Genomic DNA, 26,839 nt, shown 5'->3' with positions numbered 1-26,839 from the left:
GGGGGTCAATCCTCAGATTGGACCGACTCACAGGGCCCGTCGGGGTCTCAAAAGCGTGCCTTAACACAAGACACTACTACCGACACGGATTCTGATTCCAGTGTCGACTATGACGAAGTAAAATTGCACCCTAGGGTGACTAAAACCATTCAGTGTATGATTGTGGCAATAAGGGATGTGTTGCATATTGTGGATGAACCCTCGGTCCCCGACACAAGGGTACACATGTTTAAGGAAAAGAAACAGATTATTAACTTTCCCACATCTCATGAATTAAATGAATTCTTTGGAAAAGCTTGGGAGACTCCGGATAAGAGACCGCAGATCCCCAAAAGAATTTTTATGGCATACCCTTTCCATAAGCAGGACAGGGAAATTTAGGAATCACCCCCCACTGTGGACAAGGCCCTGACGTGCTTGTCCAAGAAAGTGGCGCTACCGTTTCCTGACACAGCGGCCCTTAAGGACCCTGCAGATCGCAGGCAAGAAACTACCTTAAAGGGTATTTATTCTCATACGGGTGCTGTGCTAAGACCGACAATTGCGTCGGCATCGGTGTGTAGCGCAATTGCAGCTTGGACAGATGAGCTGACAGATCAATTTGATAATATGGATAAGGATACTATATTCCTAACTCTAGCCCATATTAAAGACGCAGTCTTATTTATGAGGGATGCTCAAATCGACATTGGATTGCTAGCTTCTAGGGCCAATGCCATGTCTGTCTCAGCGAGAAGATCCTTATGGACTCGCCAATGGACGGGTGATGCGGATTCCAAGAAACATATGGAAGTACTACCCTATAAGGGGGATGTATTGTTTGGGGATGGGCTGACGGACCTGGTTTCCACAGCTACAGCAGGTAAATCAAATTTTTTACCATATATTCCCCAACAGCAAAAGAAAGTAACACCCTATCAGATGCAGTCCTTTCGGTCGCACAAGTCCAAAAGAGGTCGGGGATCCTCTTTCCTCGCCAGAGGTAAGGGCAGAGGCAAGAGAGCACCTGCTTCGGCAGGTGCCCAGGAACAAAAGTCCTCCCCGGCTGCTCCAAAACCCACAGCATGACGCTGGGGCTCCCCTGAGGGAGTCCGCACCGGTGGGGGCACGTCTTCGACTTTTCAGTCAGGCCTGGGTCAGTTCGGACCTGAATCCCTGGGTGTTGGAAATAGTTTCCCAGGGTTACAAATTGGAATTCGAGGAGGTGCCCCCGCGCCGATTTTTCAAATCGACCCTACCAGCTTCCACATCGGAAAGGGATGTAGTTTAGCTGCAATTCAAACGCTGTGTATACAGCAAGTGATAATCAAGGTTCCCCTGCACCAGCAGGGAAGAGGTTAATACTCAACCCTATTTGTGGTCCCGAAACCGGACGGTTCGGTCAGACCTATTTTGAATCTGAAATCCCTAAACCTGTACATAAAAAGATTCAAATTCAAAATGGAATCTCTCAGAGCGATAATAGCCAACATTGCGGAGGGGGAGTTTATGGTATCTCTGGACATAAAGGATGCGTACCTTCATGTCCCCATATATGCCCCCATATGGAATACCTGAGATTCGCTGTACAGGATTGTCATTACCAATTTCAGACGTTGCCGTTTGGACTCTCCACGGCCCCGAGGATTTTCACCAAGATAATGGCGGAAATGATGGTGGTCCTGCGCAAGCATGGAGTCACAATTATCCCATACTTGGACGATCTCCTGATAAAATCGAGATCAAGGGAGAAATTGCTGAGCAGTGTGGCGCTCTCTGAGAGTGCTCCAGCAACACAGTTGGATTCTAAATCTACCGAAGTCACAGTTTATTCCGACAACTCTGCTACCGTTCCTAGGTATGATACTGGATACGGAACAAATGAAGGTCTTCCTCCCAATAGAGAAAGCCCAAGACATCCAGAACATGGTCAGAGACCTGCTAAAACCGAAAAGGGTGTCAGTTCACCAATGCACTCGAGTTCTGGGGAAAATGGTGGCGGCCTACGAGGCCATTCCATTCGGAAGGTTCCATGCAAGGACTTTTCAATGGGACCTTCTGGACAAGTGGTCCGGGTCCCATCTGCACTTACATCGGAAAATAACTGTCCCCAGGGACCAGAGTGTCCCTCCTGTGGTGGTTGCAAAGTGCTCACCTTCTGGAGGGTCGCAGGTTCGGAATTCAGGATTGGATCCTGGTTACCACGGACGCGAGCCTCCGAGGATGGGGAGCGGTCACACAGGGAAACATTTTTCAGGGGCTTTGGTCAGACCAGGAGTCCTGTCTACACATCAATGTATTGGAACTCAGGGCATTTACAACGGCCTTCGACAAGCGGAGAGTTTTCTGCGAAACCTACCGGTTCTGATTCAATCAGACAATGTCACAGCAGTGGCTCATGTGAACCGCCAAGGCTGGACAAGAAGCAGAGTCGCGATGGCGGAAGCCACAAGGATCCTTCGCTGGACGGAAAATCATGTAAGCGCTCTGTCGGCTGTCTTCATTCCGGGAGTGGACAACTGGGAAGCAGACTTCCTCAGCAGACACGATCTCCATCCAGGAGAGTGGGGACTTCATCAAGAAGTCTTTGCAGACTTAACACGTCTTTGCGGAACTCCTCAAATAGACATGATGGCGTCACGCCTCAACAAAAAACTTCGGAGGTATTGCGCCAGGTCTCGGGACCCTCAGGCAGTAGCTCGCTCTGGTAACACCGTGGGTGTTCAAATCGGTCTACGTGTTTCCTCCTCTTCCTCTCATCACAAAAGTGTTGAGGATCATAAGACGAATAAGAGTACAGACGATACTCGTTGTCCCAGACTGGCCTCGAAGGGCCTGGTACTCGGATCTACAAGAGATGCTCACAGGAGATCCCTGGCCTCTTCCTCTGAGGGAAGACCTGTTGCAGCAGGGGCCCTGTGTATTTCAAGACTTACCGCGGTTACGTTTGACGGCATGGCGGTTGAACGCCGAATCCTAGCGAAAAAGGGGATTCCGGAAGAGGTCATTCCTACTTTAATAAAGGCTAGGAAGGAGGTGACGATAAAACATTATCACCGTATCTGGCGAAAGTATGTGTCTTGGTGTGAGACCAAGAATGCACCTACGGAAGATTTTCATCTGGGTCGTCTTCTCCACTTCCTACAGACAGGAGTGGATATGGGCCTGAAATTAGGCTCTGTTAAGGTACAGATTTCGGCCCTCTCGATTTTCTTTCAGAAGGAATTGACTTCTCTTCCAGAAGTCCAGACGTTTGTAAAGGGAGTGCTGCACATCCAGCCCCTTTTGTGCCTCCAGTGGCACCATGGGACCTGAACGTGGTGTTGCAGTTCCTAAAATCACACTGGTTTGAACCGCTTAACAAGGTTGAGTTGAAGTTTCTTACCTGGAAGGTGGTCATGTTGTTGGCCTTAGCATCAGCAAGGCGAGTGTCAGAATTGGCGGCTTTGTCACACAAGAGCCCCTACTTGATTTTTCATGTGGATCGAGCTGAATTGAGGACACGTCCGCAATTTTTGCCTAAAGTGGTTTCTTCGTTCCATATGAATCAACCTATTGTGGTGCCTGTGGCTACAAGTGACCTGGAGGATTCCAGATCCCTGGACGTAGTCAGGGCCTTAAAAATTTATGTAGCCAGGACGGCTAGAATTAGGAAAACAGAGGCTCTGTTTATCCTGTATGCGGCCAATAAGATTGGCGCTCCTGCTTCGAAGCAGACTATTGCTCGCTGGATCTGTAATACGATTCAGCAGGCTCACTCTACGGCTGGATTGCCGGTACCAAATTCGGTTAAGGCCCATTCCACTAGGAAGGTGGGCTCTTCTTGGGCGGCTGCCCGAGGCGTCTAGGCATTACAACTTTGCCGAGCGGCGACTTGGTCGGGGTCAATCACTTTTGCTAAATTCTACAAGTTTGATACCCTGGCTGATGAGGACCTAGCGTTTGCTCAGTCGGTGCTGCAGAGTCATCCGCACTCTCCCGCCCGATTGGATGCTTTGGTATAAACCCCATGGTCCTTACGGAGTCCCCAGCATCCTCTAGGACGTAAGAGAAAATAATATTTTAAACCTACCGGTAAATCTATTTCTCCTAGTCTGTAGAGGATGCTGGGCGCCAGTCCCAGTGCGGAAACTCTGCAAGACTTGTATATAGTTGTTGCTTACATAAGGGTTATGTTACAGTTGACATCGGTCTTGGACCGTTACTGTCGTTTGTTCATACTGTTAACTGGTTATGTATGTTCCAAGTTACATGGTATGATTGGTGTGGGCTGGTATGAATCTTGCCCTTGGATTGCTAAATCCTGCCTTGTATTGTCCATCTCCTCTGGGCACAGTTCTCTAACTGAGGTCTGGAGGAGGGGCATAGAGGGAGGAGCCAGTGCACACCCATAGTCAAAGTTCTTTTTAGGTGCCCTACTATCCTGCGGAGCCCGTCTATACCCCCATGGTCCTTACGGAGTCCCCAGCATCCTCTATGGACTAGGAGAAATAGATTTACCGGTAGGTTTAAAATCTTATTTTCTTCACTGGGTATGCTGGCTCATCCCCTCTATGCCCCCTCCCACAGGCAGTTATAGGTAAAAACGTGCCCAAAGGAGAAAGGACATATATGAGAGCTCTGAGCTCCAGAGAGTTTTCTTCAATTTATTTTTTTTGTTATTTTCATTATGCTGTTTGGGCAACAGCATACCTGCACCTTGGGAGTTAGGGGGGAGACGGTCACCGGCCTTACGAGGTGCAGAGCCTCTTCCCCGGGGTTGTTTTGTTCAGCGGGACACTGCGCCTTGGCTGTCACAGCCGCAGCACGCCGCTGCTAACACTGCTCCTAACACTGCCTGAAGGCGACATCGGTGGTGAGTACAAGTGCGGCTGACCACGGGCGCTGCATACGGGACCCTCACGGGGCGGGGGGGGGGGGGGGGTGTCCCACTAAGATCCCCGTGTAGACTGGCACAAAAACTCTAGAACTAGCACTTGTGATGTTTTTTTTAGCTGGAAGGAGAATTTGCCAGTATAATCTATATCTGTAGCTCTGGCGTCATTGGAGGGGGCAGAGGTACATCAGAGCGGGACCTGAGGCGTTTTGGCACCTTAATCTGCTTACTGCAGTCATTCTCAGCACACACAGCGCTTCCTGACTCCTCAACCACGCTGGATATCTGGTACAGGGTGTAGCAAAGGGGGAGAGCCGCTTGTGTACACTATCTGGGTCCTCTTTAGGACAGGAATTGTTAGTGTTTACTGTATTATAGTGAGTTGACAACCTCACTGGGGCTGTACAGCTCAGGATGTGCTGGTGTCCTCTCTCTGTGTCTCCTCTCACATACAGTAGGGCAGGCTTGCAATATAACTGTGTGTGTGTGTATGTTATTGTGCTTACTGTGAAACATAGGTAAACACAAGCTGTGCAGTGTATGTCACACTAGATTCTCTCCATTATCTACTGATTCTGTTTCATGTGAACAATGCAGCCAATATTCACAAATCAGTGAAGGGGCTGGAGGAGAGGGTCCAGAGCCCCACTGGTTAGGGTCTCTTAAAACTATGATGTCGGATATGTCATCCCAGCCCACTGCCAATGTGCAGAAGATTCAGCTACCACAACAGGCTGTTGTAGATTTAGCTGCTAGGGCAGATGCAGCACAACTCCCCCCCCCGCCCCCATATGCAAGTCCACAGAAGCGTGGGTTACCTGCTCTACTCTCTGATACAGATGATGATATACAGGAGGATGGGGATGACTTGGATCCTGTTAGTGGGGATCCTGATTCTGCTCGGGGTATTGAACCCCTAATTCTGGCTATACGGGAACGTGTTAAAGCTCCCTCTAGAGGACACTGCGTCACAGCAGTCGTTTTTCTTTATACAAAACAAGCCTAATGTCCCTTTCCCTTACTCTACAGAGTTAGATGACCTATTCCAGCAGGCCTGGAAAAATCCAGACAAAATATTCCAAGTGTCCAAAAAGTTTTTGCGCACTTTCCCATTTGCTCCTGAAGGTAGAAAATTTTGGGAGGAACCCTCCTGGCGTGGATGTATCAGTCTCTCGCCTATCTAAAAAGGCGATGCTGCCTTCCCCGGGCTCCTTTACCATGAAGGATCCTGGGGATAGATTGATAGAGACTACACTAAAGTCTATATACACAGCAGCAGGTGTCTCCCAAAGGCCGGTCATTGCGGGTTGGTGGACGACCCATGCCATTCATTCCTGGGCCACCCAAAATCAGGGGGTTCTCTCGGGGGATATGCCCTTGGTCACTATGGTGTACACGTGTCCTCTGTGATTCGCTCAAGGAGATGGGGAACATTAATACTAGGACTTCTACCATGGCAGTGTCGGCGCGCAGGACCTTGTGGTTACGTCAGTGGATTGTGGACGCAGAATCCAAACGTAGTGTAGAATCCCTCCCCCCCCCCCCCCCCCCCCCCCCTTTTTCGGGGAATGGCTCCTTTGGGGTTGAATTGGATACTTGGATTTCCAAAGTTACGGCTGGGAAATCCACGTTTCTCCCCTCTGGGGCCCGCTGGCGAGACGCTCTTATCCTGGTCCATCTGTCCAGTCCTTTCGGTCTCACAGATTTTGATCTAAGGACAGAGGTGCCTCCAATGCGACTAGAGGCACCAGAGGTAAATCCAGAAAACCTGCCAGCACTAGCTCTCGGGAACAGACCACCAGTTCTGCTTCTCCTAAGGCCTCAGCATGACGGTGCCCATCCACCCCGAGTGGATTTCGAGGTGGGAGCTCGACTGCGTCACTTCAGCCACGTCTGAGAGACTTCCTACCAGGATACCTGGGTCAGAAATCTTGTTTCTCAAGGCTACAAGCTGGAGTTCGACAGTACTCCTCCCGAACGATTTTTCAAATCAAGCTTACCAGCTTTGGAGGATATGCAAGTTATGTTGCAACAGGCCACCCAAAAGTTGGTCCAGACCCACGTCATTGTTCCAGTACCAATACCGCAACGCGGCAAGTGGTTTTACTACAACCTGTTTGTGGTGCCGAAACCGGACGGTTTGGTAAGATCCATTTTTAATCTAAAATCCTTGAATCCTTACTAAAGGTGTTCAAGTTCAAGATGGAATCCCTGTGAGCAGTGATTGCGGGCCTGGAGGAACAGGAATTCATGGTCTCCTTGGATATCAAGGACGCCTACCTCCTATATTCCAATTTGGCCACTTCATCAGGCGTACCTGCGGTTTGCCTTGCTGGACAATCACTTCCAATTCCAGGCACTGCTCTTCGGCCTCTCCACAGCCCCGAAGGTATTCACGAAGGTGATGGCGGAGATGATGTTTAAACTTCGGGTCCAGGGGGTCAATGCTGTCTCTTACCTGGATGATCTTCTGATAAAAGCAAGATCCAGGGAGCTTTTATTGCTCCATATCGACCACACTATCAATCTTCTGTCAGACCATGGGTGGATCCTCAACTTACGGAAGTCCCACCTGGAGCCAACTCAGAGGATCCTATCCCTGGGGATGTTGCTGGATACTGTGGCCCAGAAAGTGTTCCTACCAGAAGACAAGGCGAGAACACTTCAGGAGATGGTCCACATGGTACTCCGACCTGCTCGAGTGTCCGTCTATCTTTGCATAAGATTGTTGGGGAAGATGGTCGCCTCCTACGAGGCGATCTAATATGGCAGTTTCCATGCCAGAACTTTTCAGCTGGGTCTCCTGAGCAAATGGTCCGGTTCACATCTTCAGATGCACCGGATGATACAGCTGTCGTCTCAGGCCAGAATTTCCCTCCTGTGGTGGCTGCAGTCCTCCAATCTACTGGAAGGCCGGAGTTTTGAAATTTAGGATTGGACCCTCCTCACGACAGATGTGAGTCTATGAGGATGGGTTGCTGTCATCCAAGGGGCTCAATTCCAGGGCAGGTGGTCAGCCCACGAAAGCCTTCTTCCGATCAACATTCTGGAACTTCAGGCGATCTACAATGCTCTGCTTCAAGTCTCTCCTCTGCTCAAGGTTCACACAATCCAGGTGCAGTCGGACAACGCCACAGCAGTGGCGTACATCAATCGACAAGGAGGGACAAAAAGCAGAGCCTGCATGCGAGAGGTGTCGAAGATACTCCTCTGGGCGGAAAGAAATGCAAGAGTAATGTCCGCAATCTTCATTCCGGGTGTGGACAACTAGGAAGCGGATATCCTGAGTCATCACTATCTCCACCCCGGGGGAGTGGGGACTACACCAGCAGGTGTTCCGGCAGGTCCTCAACCGGTGGGGCCACCCACAAATACACATGATGGCTTCTTGTGTCAACAGGAAGCTTCACTGGTATTGCTCACGAACCAGGGACCCTCAGGCGAGAGCAGTAGACGCACTGACGTCGCCTTGGCTTTACCGGCTGATCTACCTGTTTCCTCCGATTCCGTTGCTCCCAATGGGGCTCAAGTGCATCAGAAATCAGGGAGTCCAGGCAATTCTAATTGCATCGGACAGGCCTCGGAGGGCGTGGTACGTGGATCTTCTGGACATGTCCGTTGAAGATCCTTGGCCTCTACCACTACGAAGCTTCTTCAACAAGGACCATTTGTCTTCCCGGACTTAAGGCGACTTCTTTTGACGGGGGTGTGTTATGGAAGGTAGATAGTAACTAGGGCGACAGTGTCAAGGTCGACCACTATTGGTCGACAGTAACTAGGTTGACAGGGTCTCTAGGTCGACATGGTCTAGGTCGACAGGTCAAAAGGTCGACATGAGTTTTTAATGGGTTTTTTTGTGTAGTTTTCTTCAGAGTGACCGGGAACCCCAATTAGTGCACCATGTCCCCTTGCATGGCGAGCGAGCTTCGGGCAAGGTGCCTCGCTGCGCTCAGCACAGGTTACCGTTCCTAATTGTAGTCCACGTGGATCGTTAAGTATGAAAAAGTTCAAAAAAAGAAAAAAATCGTGAAAAACTCATGTCGACCTAGAGACCCTGCTGACCTAGTTACTGTCGACCTAAATAGTGTCAACCTAATTACTGTCGACCTAGAGACCGTATCCCGTTTGACGGCATGGAGGTTGAGCGGAACATTCTAGCTCACAAGATGGTTATTGCTACCATGGTTCAGGCCAGGAAACCTGTGACGTCAAAACACTATCATCATATCTGGAAGAGATATGTCTCTTGGTGCGAGGAATGCACATATCCGCCTGCTGAGTTTCACTTGGGACGTTTTTCATGTTTCCTGCAGGCTGGTGTGGATAAGGGCTTACTTCTGGGTTCCATTAAGGTCCAGATTTCAGCACTCTCCATTTTCTTCCAGAAGAAATTGGCAGTGTTGCCAGAAGTTCAGATCTTCTTGCAAGGGGTTCTCCACATTCAACCTCCTTTTGTGCCGCCTACGGCACCCTGGGATCTGAATGTAGTGTTGGAATTTCTACAGTCCTCCTGGTTTGAACCTCTGATGACGTTAGAAGACAAGTACCTCACATGGAAGACGGTGATGTTACTGGCCCTGGCTTCTGCTCAACGTGTCTAAGAGTTGGGGGCCTTGTTATGTAAAAGTCCATACTCTGTCTTTTACGAGGACAGAGCGGAGCTCCGCACTAGGCAGCAGTTCCTGACGAAAGTTGTCTCTGCGTTTCACTTGTATCAGACTATTGTGCTTCCATCCAGTTCTGGTGCTTCTGCTCCTCCTGAGGCTTTGGATGCTGTGCAAGCCTTGAAAATCTATGTCAAGAGAACGGCTCACATGAGAAAGACAGATTCTTTGTTCGTGTTCTATGATGCACAGAAAACGGGTTGTCCTGCTTCAAAGCAGTCCATTGCTTGTTGGATTAGGCTTACTATTCAGCAGGCCTATGTGTCGGCAGCCTTACCTGTTCCTAAATCCCTGAAGGCCCACTCTACAAGATCAGTGGGTTCTTCCTGGGCAGATGCCCGTGGAGTCTCGGACTTAGAACTTTGCAAAGCTGCTACCTGGTCGGGGAAGAACACTTTTGTGTAGTTCTACAAGTTTGATACCCTGGCCAAAGAGAATACCCAGTTTGGGCAGGTGGTGCTGCAGCAGTCTCTGCACATTCCCGCCTTTGCTGGAAGATTTGGGACATCCCCATCGTATTAGATTTCCCCAATATCCCTTATGGATCCTAGAGAAAATAGGATTTTACTTACCTACCAGTAAATCCTTTTCTCATAGTCCATAAGGGATATTGGGCACCCCACCCCCCAGTGTGTTGACTTTTCTGCAGGTTCTCTTTTATGTGGTTACCTATTCAGCTGTTGCTGCTGTTTCCAGCCAATGCTGGTTGTATGTTAGTGGTGTGCTGGTTTATAAATCTCACCACTCCTTGTTGTCATGTTTCCTTGTCTCATATATGTCCTTTCTCCTTCGGGCACGTTTTTACCTATAACTGCCTGTGGGAGGGGGCATAGAGGGAGGAGCCAGCACACCCAGTAAAGAAATTTATAGTGCACCGGCTCCTTTGGACCCCGTCTATACCCCATCGTACTAGATTTCCCATATATCCCCTATGGACTACGAGAAAAGGATTTACCGGTAGGTAATTAACTATAAAACGATATAGTCCATATCTCAAGGAAAATCACACTGTGTGTATGCACCTTAAGTCTTTAAGATATACAGTACTTGTACTTCCAATAGAGACCCCTAGCTGACATTGGGGCAGATATATTAACCGGGAGAAGGCATAAGGAAGTGATAAACCAGTGATATGTGCAAGGTGATAAACACACCAGCCAATCAGATCCTAACTGTTAATTTACATACTGGAGCTGATTAGCTGGTGCCTTTATCACCTTGCACATATGGTTGATTCTATATCGGAGTGGGAGAAGGGACCTTCTGACGTACCTAGGGGAGGAGACCTGCCACCAGGGGGGGGAGCTACGGCCGAACAAGGTACCCGAAAAGTACCCTCGCGGGCTCGCTTCGCTCGCCATGCTTCGGGCACAGTGGCTCGCTTCGCTCGCCACCTAATTACTAAAGGTAATAGTTGGTGGTGTGGATACTAGAGCAACTGTCCCGCTTGCGTAGCTCCTCCCCCTTGTGTCGTAGATCCTCCCCCTGATGGAAAAGGTCCCTTAGGCCACTTGGATCTAGCCTCAACCATGCACATATCACTGGTTTATCACTTCCTTATGCCTTCTCCAGGTTAATACATCTGCCCCAATGTTTGAATATATTAGAAAAGTTTTAGAGAAAATTCAACTTAAATGCATTGATCCATTCCAGCCATTAGTTTTGTGCTGTTCTCCAAGAACAAAGATCACCTTGGATATTCGTGATAGGTCCAAGAATTTATCCCAAATGTGGTGTAATAACAGACACTAAGATCTCTTGTCTGTAGCATAAACTGCCAAGTAATACCATTTTAGCACTGGAAGTTAGTATTAAAATGAGATTCACTCTAGTGTTAATGTGATCTACATCAAAGACTTGTTTAAAAAAATACAATAGAAACCACCCCTGGAGGAAACATAGTCAGGATCCCAAAATTGTCCATCACATCAAGCTAATAGGGTTTAAGAGGAAAAGCATCTAGTTCTTTAAAAGCAATAGTTAACATTCCAGTAACCATTTTGCAGTTATCTTTTCTATTCACTTTGCACATAACTATTAGTAAGTAAGCCTACCAAGCCGCTGCTATAGTTTATTTTTATCTAAAAAAAACATTTGAAGTATTTTTTCAGATTGAATAGTCTGGTATTGGAACAGTCTGGAGCTAAAGGTCCATACATACTAGACGACGTTGCTTTATAAGCGACGTCGTATAGTGTTTCCCCTGCCGGTCAGTCGTGGCCGCTCGTACACACTGAGCGATATGACCGCTCAAATCGCTCAGTGACGTCACCCAGCTGCCGGCCGTGCATGCAGCGCCTGGACGACAGTCCAGATTGAGCTTGCATGCACTGCCGACAGTGACGATTGTTGCTGACCTGCTAGGTCACGCATCGATCGTCGGTGAGTGGCCATGTGGGTCAGCAACAATCGTCGCTGGTGACATACACACTGGCCTACAAAATGAGCGACATCGCTCAAGGAAGGGGTAAAATGAGCGACGTCGCTCATTTTATCAGCAAGTGTGTATGGGCCTTAAGGATACTGATTTCAAACTATTTAAAGAAGTACATTACAATCTGAAGTGGAACCGTATCATTAAAATGTTGGTGGATGGGGCGTGGGATTGGGAGGAGCAATCAGAAGGGGCATTGTTTGTGATTGCAGCTTCTAATTGGATCTCCCACATGCCAATTTCCCATAGTGTGTGAGACTGAACCATGGGCCATCCCCAGCTGCACAGGCAAGAGAGAAGAGCTAATACTCTCCAGATGGTAATGAAGCTGTAAGATATACCCGCCTCCAGTGGAACATTACTATAATAGCCAACACATTTCCTGCTTGAGTTTAGTAATACCACAATATGTAAAGGTTAGAAACTACAAAACAAAGAAAATAGAAGAGTATAAGCGGAATTCAATTGTATGTGCCTGCTGGTATCGCAAGTGGTCCCTCGCACCCCTTAGAGGTGCGAGGGAAAACTTGCAAAGTTGACACTACTGTAAATGGACGTTATGGTCGCAGCCAGGCATTGCCACAATTCCCAACGGCGCCCCTATATAAAAATATATTTTTTCTAGGAAGAAATTTTGAAATGATATTGAAAATGCATTGTCACATTATCGCACAACTTAGGGGGAAAAAAAATCACATTTACTTTTACCTTCTCGGACCACCTTTAATTTCCCTTCTGTACATTTATTTGGAAGTGGGTGCTGGCACGACACGTATTTTTGTCTCTTGCAATTGTGTTTATACAGTATTTCCACGCTTTTCTCAAAGATTGTCCATTGACTTATAGCCAGCTTGGTTTGCATCAAAACTGCTTCACTACAGGTTTCTCTTGGCAAGTGCGTTATGTGGGTGTTATGGGTCCTACACACTGGCCGACACCACTGAAAGATATGAACGATATTTCGTTCATCAATGAATGACAGATCATTCATATCTATCAGTGTGTAGGCTCCATTGATGAACGATGCGCTGCTCTGCGCTCGTTCATAGTTTGTGCCGGCTCTTTACACATGCAAGCCAATATGGACAATCTCGTCCATATTAGCATGCAGGGATATGGGGCAGGTAACATCAGGGAGTGAAGAAACTTCACTCCCTCCATAAGCCCCCCCACCACCGGGTCGCCCTTCGGCCGTATTGGCTGCCGGGCACCTCGGCAAGGGTGTAGGGCTCTTTAGACTTGGAATAATTATACATTGCCTTAACTGTAATGCTTGCTTTCATTTTAAAGCTCAAGGTTATTTTATATAATTTTTTTTTTTCTCTGTTTTCAGAAGGATCAGCTAATGATTGTTCAGAGTCATGGAAGAGGATGTAGTGGAGCTTGCACTGCAGACAGAGCCGCATGCTTTTTTCCATACTTCAGGTACTTGCAGGTGTACATGGAGGTGGTTGGATCACCACTTATATATGGTTACATGGATTACTCATATGGCAAATGCACAGAGCATACAGAACACTTAATCCACTGTTCATTAATTTCTGCTCATGTACAAATTGCACAGAAGAACCTATCTTTTTAAAAGACAGACAAAAAGCGCCTACATTCCAGATGGTGAATGTTTTTGGGAATTGAATGTTTAATTTAGCATTCTGATGCCATTAATGTCAGTGTGAGACATTACTTCAGAATCTGTGTAACTCATGGCAGTAACCAATATATCATATAATTGATATGATATTCTCTCGTTAATTTCCATATGCTGTAACTAATCAGCCTAGTGAAATTAGCAGCATCCTTGCAGATCATTGTCTCTTACTTGCTTTAATTTAAGCTGTGATTAATTTAAATGAACTAAATTTAACATTTGACTGTATATCCTATATGCACGCTATTAGTGCTCACACTCACATTTCTCTGACGTCCTAAGTGGATGCTGGGACTCCGTAAGGACCATGGGGATTAGCGGCTCCGCAGGAGACTGTGCACAACTAAAGAAAGCTTTAGGACTACCTGGTGTGCACTGGCTCCTCCCACTAAGACCCTCCTCCAGACCTCAGTTAGATTCTTGTGCCCGGCTGAGCTGGATGCACACTAGGGGCTCTCCTGAGCTCCTAGAAAGAAAGTATATTTTAGGTTTTTTATTTTACAGTGAGATCTGCTGGCAACAGACTCACTGCAGCGAGGGACTAAGGGGAGAAGAAGCGAACCTACCTAACTGGTGGTAGCTTGGGCTTCTTAGGCTACTGGACACCATTAGCTCCAGAGGGATCGACCGCATGGAACCGGCCATTGATGTTCGGTCCCGGAGCCGCGCCGCCGGCCCCCTTACAGAGCCAGAAGCAAGAAGTGTTCCGGAAAATCGGCGGCAGAAGACTTCAGTCTTCACCAAGGTAGCGCACAGCACTGCAGCTGTGCGCCATTGCTCTTCATGCACACCTCACACTCAAAAAAGCGCCCGTTACCTCAGATGGCAGACACAGATGTCGACACGGAGTCTGACTCCAGTGTCAACGAGGTTGAGACATATACACAATCCACTAGGAACATCCGTTACATGATCTCGGCAATGAAAAATGTGTTACGCATTTCTGACATGAACCCAAGTACCACATAAAAGGGGTTTTATTTTTGGGGAGAAAAAGCAGCCAGTGTTTTGTTCCCCCATCAGATGAATGAATGAATGAAGTGTGTAAAGTAGCGTGGGTTCCCCCGATAAGAAACTGGTAATTTCTAAAAAGTTACTGATGGCGTACCCTTTCCCGCCAGAGGATAGGTCACGTGGGGAGATATCCTTTAGGGTGGATAAGGCGCTCACACGTTTGTCAAAAAAGGTGGCACTGCCGTCTTAGGATACGGCCACCTTGAAGGAGCCTGCTGATAAAAAGCAGGAGGCTATCCTGAAGTCTGTATATACACACTCAGGTTATATACTGAGACCTGCAATTGCCTCAGCATACATAGTGCTGCTGCAGCGTGGTCTGATACCCAGTCAGATAATATTAATACTCTAAGACAGGGATAATAGTTTGCTAACATAGAGCATATTAAAGACGTCGTCTTAGATATAAAGGATGCACAGAGGGATATTTGCCGGCTGGCATCCAGAATTAATGCAATGTCCATTCTGCCAGGAGGGTATTAGAAACCCGGCAGTGGACAGGTGATGCTGCCTATAAAAGGCACATGGAGATTCTGCCTTATAAGGGTGAGGAATTGTTTGGGGATGGTCTCTGGGACCTCGTATCCACAGCAACAGCTGGGAAGAAATTTTTTTACCTCAGGTTTCCTCACAGCCTAAGAAAGCACTGTATTTTCAGGTACAGTCCTTTCGGCTTCAGAAAAGCAAGCGGGTCAAAGGCGCTTCCTTTCTGCACAGAGACCAGGGAAGAAGGAAAAAGCTGCACCAGCAGCCAGTTCCCAGGATCAAAAATCTTCCCCCGCTTCCTCTGAGTCCACCGCATGACGTTGGGGCTCCACAGGTGGAGACAGGTGCGGTAGGGGCGCGTCTCGGGAACTTCAGGGACCAGTGGGCTTGCCCACAGGTGGATCCCTAGGTTCTGCAAATAGTATCACAGGGATACAGGCTGGAGTTCGAGGCGACTCCCCCTCGCCGTTACCTCACATCAGCCTTGCCTGCTGCCCTCGGAGAAAGGTAGTACTGGCGGCAATTCACAAGCTGTCCTTCCAGCAGGTGAAATCAAGGTACCCCTCCTTCAACAAGGCCGGGGTTACTATTCCAAAATGTTGAGGTACCGAAACCAGACGGTTCAGTGAGACCCATTCTAAAATTGAAAGCCTTGAACACTTATATGCGAAGGTTCAAGTTCAAAATGGAATCGCTCAGGGCGATTATTGCAAGCCTGGAGAATTTCATGGTATCACTGGACATCAAGGATGCTTACCTGCTTGTCCCTATTTACCCTCTTCACCAGGAGTACCTCAAAATTGTGGTACAGGATTGTCATTACCAATTCCAGACGTTGCCGTTGGTCTGTCCCCGGCACGAGGTATTTACCAAGGTAATGGCCGAAATAATTATCCCGTACTTGGACGATCTCCTTATAAAGGCGAGGTCCAGGGAGCAGTTGTTCGTCGGAGTAGCACTATCTCGGGAAGTGCTACAACAGCACGGCTGGATTCTGAATATTCCAAAGTCGCAGCTGCTTCCTACGACGCGTCTACTGTTCCTGGGTATGGTTCTGGACACAGAACAGGATAAAAAGGATTTCTCCCGGAGGAGAAGTCCAAGGAGTTGTCGTCTCTAGACAGAGACCTCCTAATACGTATACAGGTGTCGGTGCAACAATGCACGCGAGCCCTGGGAAGGATGGTAGCTTCTTACGAAGAAATTCCATTCGCCAGGTCCCATGCAAGGATTTTCCAGTGGGATCTGTTGGACAAGTGGTCCGGGTCGCATCTTCAGATGCATCGGCGGATAACCCTGTCTCCAAGGGCCAGGGTGTCGCTGTTGTGGTGGCTGCAGAGTGCTCATCTTCTAGGGGGCCACAGATTCGGCATACAGGACTGGGTCCTGGGGACCACGGATGCCAGCCTTCGAGGCTGGGGGGCAGTCACACAGGGAAGAAACTTCCAAGGCTATGGAAAAGTCAGGAGACTTCCCTACACATAAATATTCTGGAACTAAGGGCCATTTACAATGCCCTAAGTCAGGCTAGACCCCTGCTTCAACACTGGCCGGTGCTGATCCAGTCAGACAACATCACGGCGGTCGCTCATGTAAACCGACAGGGCGGCACAAGAAGCAGGATGGCGATGGCAGAAGCCACAAGGATTCTCCGATGGGCGGAAAATCATGTGTTAGCACTGTCAGCAGTGTTCATTCCCGGAGTGGACAACTGAGAAGCAGACTTTCTCAGAAGACACGACCTCCACCCGGGAGAGTGGGGACTTCATCCAGAAGTTTTCCAAATGATTGTACACCATTGGGAAAGGCCACAGGTGGACATGATGGCGTCCCGCCTCAACAAAAAGCTACAAAGATATTGCGCCAGGTCAAGGGACCCTCAGGCGATAGCTGTGGAGGCTCTGGTAACACCGTGGGTGTACCAGTCGGTGTATGTGTTCCCTTCTCTGCCTCTCTTACCCAGGGTAATGGGAATAATAAGAAGGAGAGGAGTAAGAACTATATTCATTGTTCCGGGTTGGCCAAGAAGAGCTTGGTAACCAGAACTCCAAGAAATGATCTCAGAGGACCCATGGCCTCTGCCGCTCAGACAGGACCTGCGGCAGCAGGGGGCCTGTCTGTTCCAAGACGTACCGCGGCTGCGTTTGACGGCATGGCGGTTGAACGCCGGATCCTGAAGGAAAAGGGCATTCCGGAGGAAGTTATCCCTACGCTATTTAAAGCTAGGAAAGAAGTGAACGCAAACCATTATCACCGAATATGGTGGAAATATGTTGCGTGCTGTGAGGCCAGGAAGGCCCCAAAGGAGAAATTTCAGCTAGGTCGATTTCTGCACTTCCTACAGTCAGAGGTGACTATGGGCCTAAAATTGGGTTCCATGAAGGTCCAGATTTCGGCTCAATCGATTTTCTTCCAAAATAGAACTGGCTTCACTGCCTGAAGTTCGGACTTTTGTTAAGGGAGTGCTGCATAGTCAGCCCCCGTTTGTGCCTCAAGTGGCACCGCGGGATCTCAACGTGGTGTTGGATTTCCTGAAGTCGCATTGGGTTGAGCCACTTAAATCCGTGGAGCTACAATACCTCACGTGGAAAGTGGTCATGCTGTGGGCCGTGGCGTCGGCCAGGCGTGTATCAGAATTGGCGGCTTTGTCATACAAAAGCCCTTATCTGTATTTTATATGGATAAGGCGGAATTGAGGACTCGTTCCCAATTCCTTCCTAAGGTGGTATCAGTTTTTCATGTGAACCAACCTATTGTGGTGCCTGCGGCTACTTGGGACTTGGAGGATTCCAAGTTACTGGACGTAGTCAGGGCCCTGAAAAGTATATGTTTCCAGGATGGCTGGAGTCAGGAAAACTGACTCGCTATTTATCCTGTATGCACCCAACAAGCTGGGTGCTCCTGCTTCTAAGCAGACTATTGCTCGCTGGATCTGTAGCACGATTCAACTTGCACATGCTGCGGCTGGACTGCCGCACCCTAAATCTGTAAAAGCCCATTCCACGAGGAAAGTGGCTCTTCTTGGGCGGCTGCCCGAGCGGTCTCGGCTTTACAACTTTGCCGAGCTGTTACTTGGTCGGGTTCAAACATTTTTGCAACAGTCTACAAGTTTGATACCCTGGCTGAGGAGGACCTAGAGTTTGCTCATTCGGTGCTGCAGAGTCATCCGCACTCTCCCGCCCGTTTGGGAGCTTTGGTATAATCCCCACGGTCCTTACGGAGTCCCAGCATCCACTTAGGACGTCAGAGAAAATAAGATTTTACTCACCGGTAAATCTATTTCTCGTAGTCCGTAGTGGATGCTGGGCGCCCATCCAAAGTGCGTATTGTCTGCAATACTTGTTTATAGTTATTGCCTAACTAAAGGGTTATTGTTGAGCCATCTGTTGAGAGGCTCAGTTATATTTCATACTGTTAACTTGGTATAGTATCACGAGTTATACGGTGTGATTGGTGTGGCTGGTATGAGTCTTACCCGGGATTCAAAATCCTTCCTATTTGTGTCAGCTCTTCCGGGCACAGTGTCCTAACTGAGGTCTGGAGGAGGGTCTTAGTGGGAGGAGCCAGTGCACACCAGGTAGTCCTAAAGCTTTCTTTAGTTGTGCCCAGTCTCCTGCGGAGCCGCTAATCCCCATGGTCCTTACGGAGTCCCAGCATCCACTACGGACTACGAGAAATAGATTTACCGGTGAGTAAAATCTTTTTTTTTTTCTGACAAGTGCTGATAGCCGAGGAGGGAACATTTAAGTTTGAAAGGCAAAATGTTAGCCGACGTGTCTCTGAAGCGGACATATGGGGGGAATTGAATTTTTTATTTGCGCCCAATCTCCCGTCTAAAGTGACAGGAGATCGCCGGGGGGATATTCAATTGTCCTCGCTGATCACTCCCATTAGAGTCGAGTTTAGGTACACAAAGCACATAAACCCGACTAAACTAATGGGCGCAAGCGTGAAAGGTCTGTGCGGGCACTCAGACAGATCTCTTCATGTGCATTTTAGCTCGCCACCCCCGGGGGTAGCGAGCTCAAATGAACTTCTCGCCCACATTTGAATAGATGCGGCAGGTGCAAGGACACATGTTAAGATTTGATCCCCCCCATTGTTTCCGTAATGCATTTTAATGTGAGCATTGACCCGCTACATATTATTCCAACAGTTTTGTGTGTAATTGTTAATTCTTCACCAAAGCTCCCATTATTCTTTGTCGGGAAGATTTTTATTTGGAACAACAATGTGTTAATACCTATAAACACAATTGTTTTTCCTGTTCATGATGTTCAGAGAAGCTGCACACAGGACCCGCTGAGTATATACTGAGTCAGCAATGAATGCCATCAGGTCTCGGGTAATGGATCTACCTGTAGTGCGATTGTGCCTCAGGTTTTAGGAAGTGTTCAGATAGATGTCGCCCCCTCCGATTTCTATTCACCGTTATGGCTTCTAGTGCTAGAGCCTCCCCCCACTAATGGAAGCTGGTGTCATCCAGCAAGAGGGGAGCGTCCACCACAGCCCGAAGCACGACTAGCAGGGGAGAGCCTTCAGCATGGAGGTCTTTCCTCTCACTACAGAGTGGCTGGAGGGGTATACAATATGCCATGTTAGCTGATGGTCTGTGGTCATTTCCGTCTTTTGTCAGTGAGCGAGCTGTGGTTGGTTGAACACAGAGCGGAGAAATGGATCAAGGCGATCCACATCAATCACACGCATTTGCATCTGCTGCCATGGGATTCCTGAGAAGTAGAGGGCACACTTTGTAACTTGTTAAAAAAAAATCAAAGTGCAGGACCCTGCTCACTCAGCCGAGTGGAAACACTACAATATCTTTATGGTGTGTGCTGAAAAATTTTACTCTACAGTTACTGATCATAATCTAGGATTGTACTACATTTCCATTGAGTTAAGAGAAGATTTTATCTGAAGCAAAACCTTTTAGAAGGAAATGTCTCCTTTCCACCATAAAACGAACATGCTTTGATAGAGAATGAAAGATTCCATCTAGCTAAACTTGTATCATTTTAGGTGCATGTGGGAAAAATGACTTTAGCAAAATCATAAAATCAGCTGTCTCTTCTCTCCCTTATAACAGGCACCCCACATCTTAATGGTAATGAAATCATAGTGGAGATCCAAGAGACAGTCTTTGTGGGGGATGGAGGCATGGCTGTCCAAGGCTTTCCAGATGATGCTGACTCTGTGGTGATTCAGGATGTAATTGAAGATGTGGTAATTGAGGATGTGCAGTGCTCCGACATCTTGGAAGGGACACGGGTATCGGAGACTGTTATAATACCAGAGCAGGTTCTCGAAGATGACATCGGCCCAGACGCAGAAGAGCAGGAGCTGGAAGAAGATATGTTATCCAACTGTGACGTCCCTGAGAGTGTCTTGGACTCTGATTTAGTGCAAGGTGCACTGTCCGTTCCGGATACTGAGAGTGTGGTTCATTCGGAACATGTAGTAGGAGAGGAGATAGCAGACGATGAGCTTGGTGAAGACATGATTTCGGAAGAGGTCTTGGTAGCAGACTGTGCTTCAGAGGCTGTGATTGATGCCAATGGAATTCAAGTGCAAGGTCCTGATGGGGAAGAAGTTAACTGTGACGATTACCTCATGATTTCCTGTAAGTGTACTATTATATGGGGATGATTTAGTTATGGGGAAGGCCGCAATGTGGTGTTCTGGAACAACTGATTGCAGCCATTAACATCACACCTATTTCCCTTTGCACCCATATGCGTAGGAGGGGTGGTCTTCAGTATGCCGAATGTCGGGATCCCGGCGCACAGTATACCGGCGCCAGAATCCCAACACCCGGCATACCGACATATACTCCCTCGTGGGGTCCACGACCCCCCTGGAGGGAGAATACCACCGTGCCCGCAGCGTGGCGAGCGCAGGAAGCCCGCAAGGGGCTCCTTTGCGCTCGCAACGCTGCTGGCGGTCGGGCTCCCGGCGCCGGTATGTTGGTCGCCGGGAGCCCGGCCGCCGGCATACCATACTACACTCGCGTAGGAGAACTTGTGATGTACTGCCTGTTGTCATAAGTAGATGTGCACAGCCTAGCATTGCATAATGCTCGACAAGTACTTTGAGCAGATTTGAATCGGCCCCATATGTGTAATAATGAATTAATTCTCCTAGATGTATAAACTGCTGAAACGTATCACATAAATAGTGAGTTCTGATATATTTGTAACAATTTACATTATAAGTAATTATATTGCCCCAGAAATCCTGTCTTGCAGCCTCCTGCCTTTAAATGGTCACAGTACTTAGTAACATTTACACATGTCTTAATACATGCCTTCATGTGCTGCAGTTATGCTTGGATATTGATGTGCTTTGCTGCAGCTTTTTACAGCATGTAAGTAGGGGCTGGGGGTTTTTTTAGGTATTTTTTTACTTTTTTCAGCAAACCAGATGAACCAGTTTTATACATTCTGCGGCAAAATATTACAAAAACCGAAATTAAACATTGAAAATAACACATTAGTTGTGCAGCTGAAATGCCTCCAGCAACTGCTAATGCCATTGCACACAGTGACACATCTAAAATGTCACGTTCTACCTGTATCAGGCAAATAAAACAAGTATTAATTTGCATGAGCTCGCTTGACAGTTTAACCCTTTCTTTTGTTCAGTATGGTTAAACCTTAAAATTAATACATTCCACCAAACATATTTCCTTTACTAATGGTTTCAAACTGGTATAAAGGGCTTTATTCAGGTCGCAGGACCCGTTTTACGCACGTGCAGAGCGGTTCCTGCGATCGCATTGTAGAAATGCGAATGCCTCTGCCTAATTGACTCAGGGGAGGGGCGGGGACGGCCGGCGCTGGCGAAGCGGAGGCGTGTCATCCCCGTTCTCCGGGTGTGGTGAGGCCAAGGACTACGTCGCGAGTCGCAGTTTCCTTGGCTTCTCAAACCGCCCTGCGACGACATGCCGGAGTAAGCTCCGTCTTACTCAGCCTGCTTAACCACCATGCCTGCAAGTGCTCTATCTGACCTGGTCGCACAGGATGCGACCAGTCAGATAGAGAGTGTTAGCAGCGGCAGGGAAGATAAACTTCCCTCCGCTGCTGCTGTTAGAGGGACCGGACCTCGGCCTCCCTGCACTCTTCTCCTGTGTCTGCCGTGCTGCCAATCACTGCTGATCAGTCAGCACGGCAGGATTCCCCCCCTTCCCCCTCCAGGGGCTGCAGACAATGGCAGCCGCTGGGGAGTGTAAATGAACCCTCCCTAGCCACCCCCAGACCCCCCTGTATATACCTGCAGGCTGTCCCGGCAAAATGAAAGCCGTGATGGTCGCGATGTTCCGATGGTCTCGATTGATGTTTCAATGTTTGGGGGGATGTAAAAAAATAAATATTTTCCTTTGTTTTTTCTTAACTAAAATCATTTGGGATAGGGTTAAATTGATGTTCTTCACCTAATTCACTAATAAAAAAAACCCAGACAATTTTGGAGCATTTTTGGCGAAATAAATAGTCAGTTAAGTGGTTAAGCAGTAATTGGGGGCAGCCTTGCACTTTGATAGTGCTGCAGGTTCCTAGAAAAAGAGTACACCCACAGAAACTCTATAACATCAGAGTAGGAGAAAATATAGACCAGAAACCAGCGCTATATTTATAAATGCAGCAGAGAGAGAATCCCACGTAGTCTAAAGTCTTTCTTTTCTGTCTTTTAGACAGACACAGGTTAATTCTGCCCCGCATGCACATAAAGGTCTCTTTAGCAGGTAAATATTTCGGCCTTTTATATAGGGCCTAATTTAGGTTGGATCGCAAATCGCTCCATTTCCAGGGAGGAGACGGAGCATTGCTGGGGCAGTGCGAACGGGGGACGGAGATGGCCAAACGGTGGCGTGTCAGGGGATATGATCGCAGCAGCTGTGTGAAGTCACACGCAGCCGCCGCAGTGATCAAGAACGTGACGTCAGGACTTCTACGGGCGCCGCTAAGCGGCGCCGGCAGGAGCCGTCCTCTGTTTCTGCTAACAATATGCAGGTTGGTGCTGAAGGTGCCGTTATCACAAAAACCATCTGCGGGCATGCAAATGTGAAGCATCCGAAGCGCTCAGTTCTCCAGTACCACCAGATCCCGGGAGATGGAAGAAATACAGCTTCAACGTGTTTCAGGAAGTCCTCTCCTCTTTGTCAAGAAGTCTTCAGCACCAACCTCTGGTATCCTGATACTTGTGCAGTGTATGGAGATTTTTCTATGTCTTTTATAGTGATTTTTTTCATAAAACCACGTTATTTTGGACATTTGCCTGCTGAGCCTACTTTGAAACCTACTTACCTGGGACCAGAACGGGAGTAGAGAAAGATAGCTTTATGGGAATGCGTGGCAGAATATTAATGTAAGTGTCAAGATAGAAGGTTATATACGGCTGAAATATCCACCTGCTAAAGATACCTGTCTGTGCCTGCGGGGCAGACTTCACCTGTGTCTGTCTAAAAGACAGAAAAGAAAGTCTTTAGACTACGTGGGATTCTTTCTCTGCTGCATTTATAAATATAGCGCTGGATTCTGGTCTATATTTTATATTTGCTCAGACTGCTGTCGCAGATGAATGTCGCGATGATCCAGAACTGCGAACGCATGGCAGTGTACATATCGCATATGCAAGAAGGAGGTGCTATCTCAGATTTGCCAAAGTGTCTCCTCCCAGGATTCATATACAGGTTGAGTCTCCCTTATCCAAAATGCTTGGGACCAGAGGTATTTTGGATATGGGATTTTTCCGTATTTTGGAATAATTGCATACCATAATGAGATATCATGGCGATGGGACCTAAATCTAAGCACAGAATGCATTTATGTTACATATACAACTTATACACATAGCCGGAAGGTAATTTTAGCCAATATTTTTTGTAAGTTTGTGCATTGAACAAAGTGTGTGTACATTTGCACAATTCATTTATGTTTCATATACACCTTATATACACAGCCTGAAGGTCATTTAATACAATATTTTTAATAACTGTGTGTATTAAACAAAGTTTGTGTACATTGAGCCATCAGAAAACAAAGGTTTCACTATCTCACTCTCATGCAAAAAAGTCCGTATTTCAGAATATTCCGTATTTCGGAATATTTGGATATGGGATATTCAACCTGTATATATTTTGAATTGATTTCATTAAGGTTTCATTTTGTTTAATGTAGTAGTCTATTTATTTTGATGGTGGCATTGTTAAATGTATATTTATCCTATATTTAGCGGAATTGTAATCAGGGCAGCAGGAACTACTGGCAGTTTCTTTCATTCATTGTTTTGATACTCTTTTCAGTAGATGACGCAGAGAAGATTGATGAAGAGTGTGCACAGGAAATGGCTATGAGAGGTGAGGTCGATGGAGATTCAGGCAAGTTGGATGGATCATGCCCAGAAGTCATCAAGGTTTACATCTTTAAAGCTGACCCTGGAGAAGAAGACTTGGGTAAGAAAGGCTTTTTGAAACCTTTTTACATTTCATACGAGTTTGGATGTCAACATTTGTAATGAGTTGACAATAAAATGTTCATAACATGGGGGGGGAGGGGGGTGTTTTTATTGATGACTTTAGGGTAGTCTGTGTTTAGGGTTAGGTGTACATAGGCCTGTCATAAATATCCTTTTAATCTGGGACTCCTATGATTTACACAGATTCTGTGGCTGGCTAAATTCAAGCCTGCATTACAGCTGGTTTTAATCAGCCACAGAACCTGTGTAAATCATAGGTGTCCCGGATTAAAATAATAATGTGGCAAGCATATGTATATCTGCATGGTCAACATGCCGACTGTCGACAAGTCCACGACACCCATATAATGTTAATAGTTACTGAGGTAATCATGCAAAGGATTCCTTACCGGGGGAAAGTAACCCATACGATCTAAGCAAATGCCTTGAAGATAATTAGATTTTTTTTATTTATTTTTTTATTATCAAAAAGTTGAAATACTGTCTTCTGTTAGAAATGTCTATGTCCATTCTCTTAAGTTGTTTCCTATTAAGCTTATAATATTTTCTCTAACGTCCTAGTGGATGCTGGGGACTCCGTCAGGACCATGGGGATTAGCGGCTCCGCAGGAGACAGGGCACAAAAATAAAGCTTTAGGATCAGGTGGTGTGCACTGGCTCCTCCCCCTATGACCCTCCTCCAAGCCTCAGTTAGGTTTTTGTGCCCGTCCGAGCAGGGTGCAATCTAGGTGGCTCTCCTAAAGAGCTGCTTAGAAAAAGTTTTTAGGTTTTTTATTTTCAGTGAGTCCTGCTGGCAACAGGCTCACTGCAACGAGGGACTTAGGGGAGAAGAAGTGAACTCACCTGCGTGCAGGATGGATTGGCTTCTTAGGCTACTGGACACCATTAGCTCCAGAGGGATCGAACACAGGCCCAGCCATGGAGTCCGGTCCCGGAGCTGCGCCGCCGACCCCCTTACAGATGCCGAAAAGCGAAGAGGTCCAGAAACCGGCGGCAGAAGACTTTTCAGTCTTCATGAGGTAGCGCACAGCACTGCAGCTGTGCGCCATTGTTGTCACACACTTCACACCAGCGGTCACGGAGGGTGCAGGGCGCTGCAGGGGGCGCCCTGGGCAGCAATGAGAATACCTTGTTCTGGCTAAAAAATACATCACATATAGCCCTTGGGGCTATATGGATGTATTTAACCCCTGCCAGGTCTCACAAACTCCGGAGAAGAGGCCGCCGAAATAGGGGGCGGGGCCTATCTCCTCAGCACACAGCGCCATTTTCCTGCTCAGCTCCGCTGCGAGGAAGGCTCCCAGGACTCTCCCCTGCACTGCACTACAGAAACAGGGTAAAAAAGAGAGGGGGGGGGCACTTTTTTTTGGCGTTTTTGATATATATTAAGCTGCTATAAGGGAGACAACACTTCTATAGGGTTGTTCCTATATATTTATAGCGCTTGGGTGTGTGCTGGCAAACTCTCCCTCTGTCTCCCCAAAGGGCTAGTGGGGTCCTGTCTTCGATAAGAGCATTCCCTGTGTGTCTGCTGTGTGTCGGTACGTGTGTGTCGACATGTATGAGGACGATGTTGGTGTGGAGGCGGAGCAATTGCCGGTAATGGTGATGTCACCCCCTAGGGAGTCGACACCGGAATGGATGGCTTTATTTATGGAATTACGTGATAATGTCAGCACATTACAAAAATCAGTTGACGACATGAGACGGCCGGAAAACCAGTTGGTACCTGTACAGGCGTCTCAGACACCGTCAGGGGCTGTAAAACGCCCTTTACCTCAGTCGGTCGACACAGACCCAGACACGGACACCGAATCTAGTGTCGACGGTGAAGAAACAAACGTATTTTCCAGTAGGGCCACACGTTATATGATCACGGCAATGAAGGAGGCTTTACATATCTCTGATACTGCATGTACCACAAAAAGTGGTATTATGTGGGGTCTGAAAAAACTACCTGTAGTTTTTCCTGAATCAGACGAATTGAATGAAGTGTGTGATGAAGCGTGGGTTAACCCCGATAGAAAACTGCTAATTTCAAAGAAGTTATTGGCATTATATCCTTTCCCGCCAGAGGTTAGGGCGCGCTGGGAAACACCCCCTAGGGTGGATAAGGCGCTCACACGCTTATCAAAACAGAGGCTGGAAACTACCCTGAAAAGTATATACACTCATACTGGTGTTATACTGCGACCAGCCATCGCCTCTGCATGGATGTGCAGTGCTGGGGTGGTTTGGTCGGATTCCCTGACTGAAAATATTGATAC

At 47.6% G+C, this 26,839-nt stretch overlaps 1 protein-coding gene across 6 annotated transcripts in view; it reads left to right on the top strand.

The window, feature by feature from the left end:
* ZFX (zinc finger protein X-linked) overlaps window positions 1–26,839 on the top strand; it is a 139,354-nt gene that overhangs the window by 52,329 nt on the left and 60,186 nt on the right. For 5 of the 6 annotated variants that reach the window (XM_063956223.1, XM_063956220.1, XM_063956221.1 and 2 more), the window contains exons 2-4: window positions 13,287–13,378; window positions 20,188–20,721; window positions 24,400–24,549. In XM_063956223.1, coding sequence (XP_063812293.1) covers window positions 13,315–13,378; window positions 20,188–20,721; window positions 24,400–24,549 — 748 coding nt within the window. In that variant the 5' untranslated portion in view covers window positions 13,287–13,314. The remainder of the gene's footprint in view (window positions 1–13,286; window positions 13,379–20,187; window positions 20,722–24,399; window positions 24,550–26,839) is intronic. The other variant, XM_063956222.1, reaches the window with a different exon arrangement.

The sequence above is a fragment of the Pseudophryne corroboree genome, chromosome 2 (assembly GCF_028390025.1).
Source record: "Pseudophryne corroboree isolate aPseCor3 chromosome 2, aPseCor3.hap2, whole genome shotgun sequence".
In the NCBI taxonomy this organism is placed as follows: domain Eukaryota; kingdom Metazoa; phylum Chordata; class Amphibia; order Anura; family Myobatrachidae; genus Pseudophryne; species Pseudophryne corroboree.
Note: the sequence above shows the minus strand (reverse complement) of the source record. Positions and strands in the feature narration are given on the sequence as shown.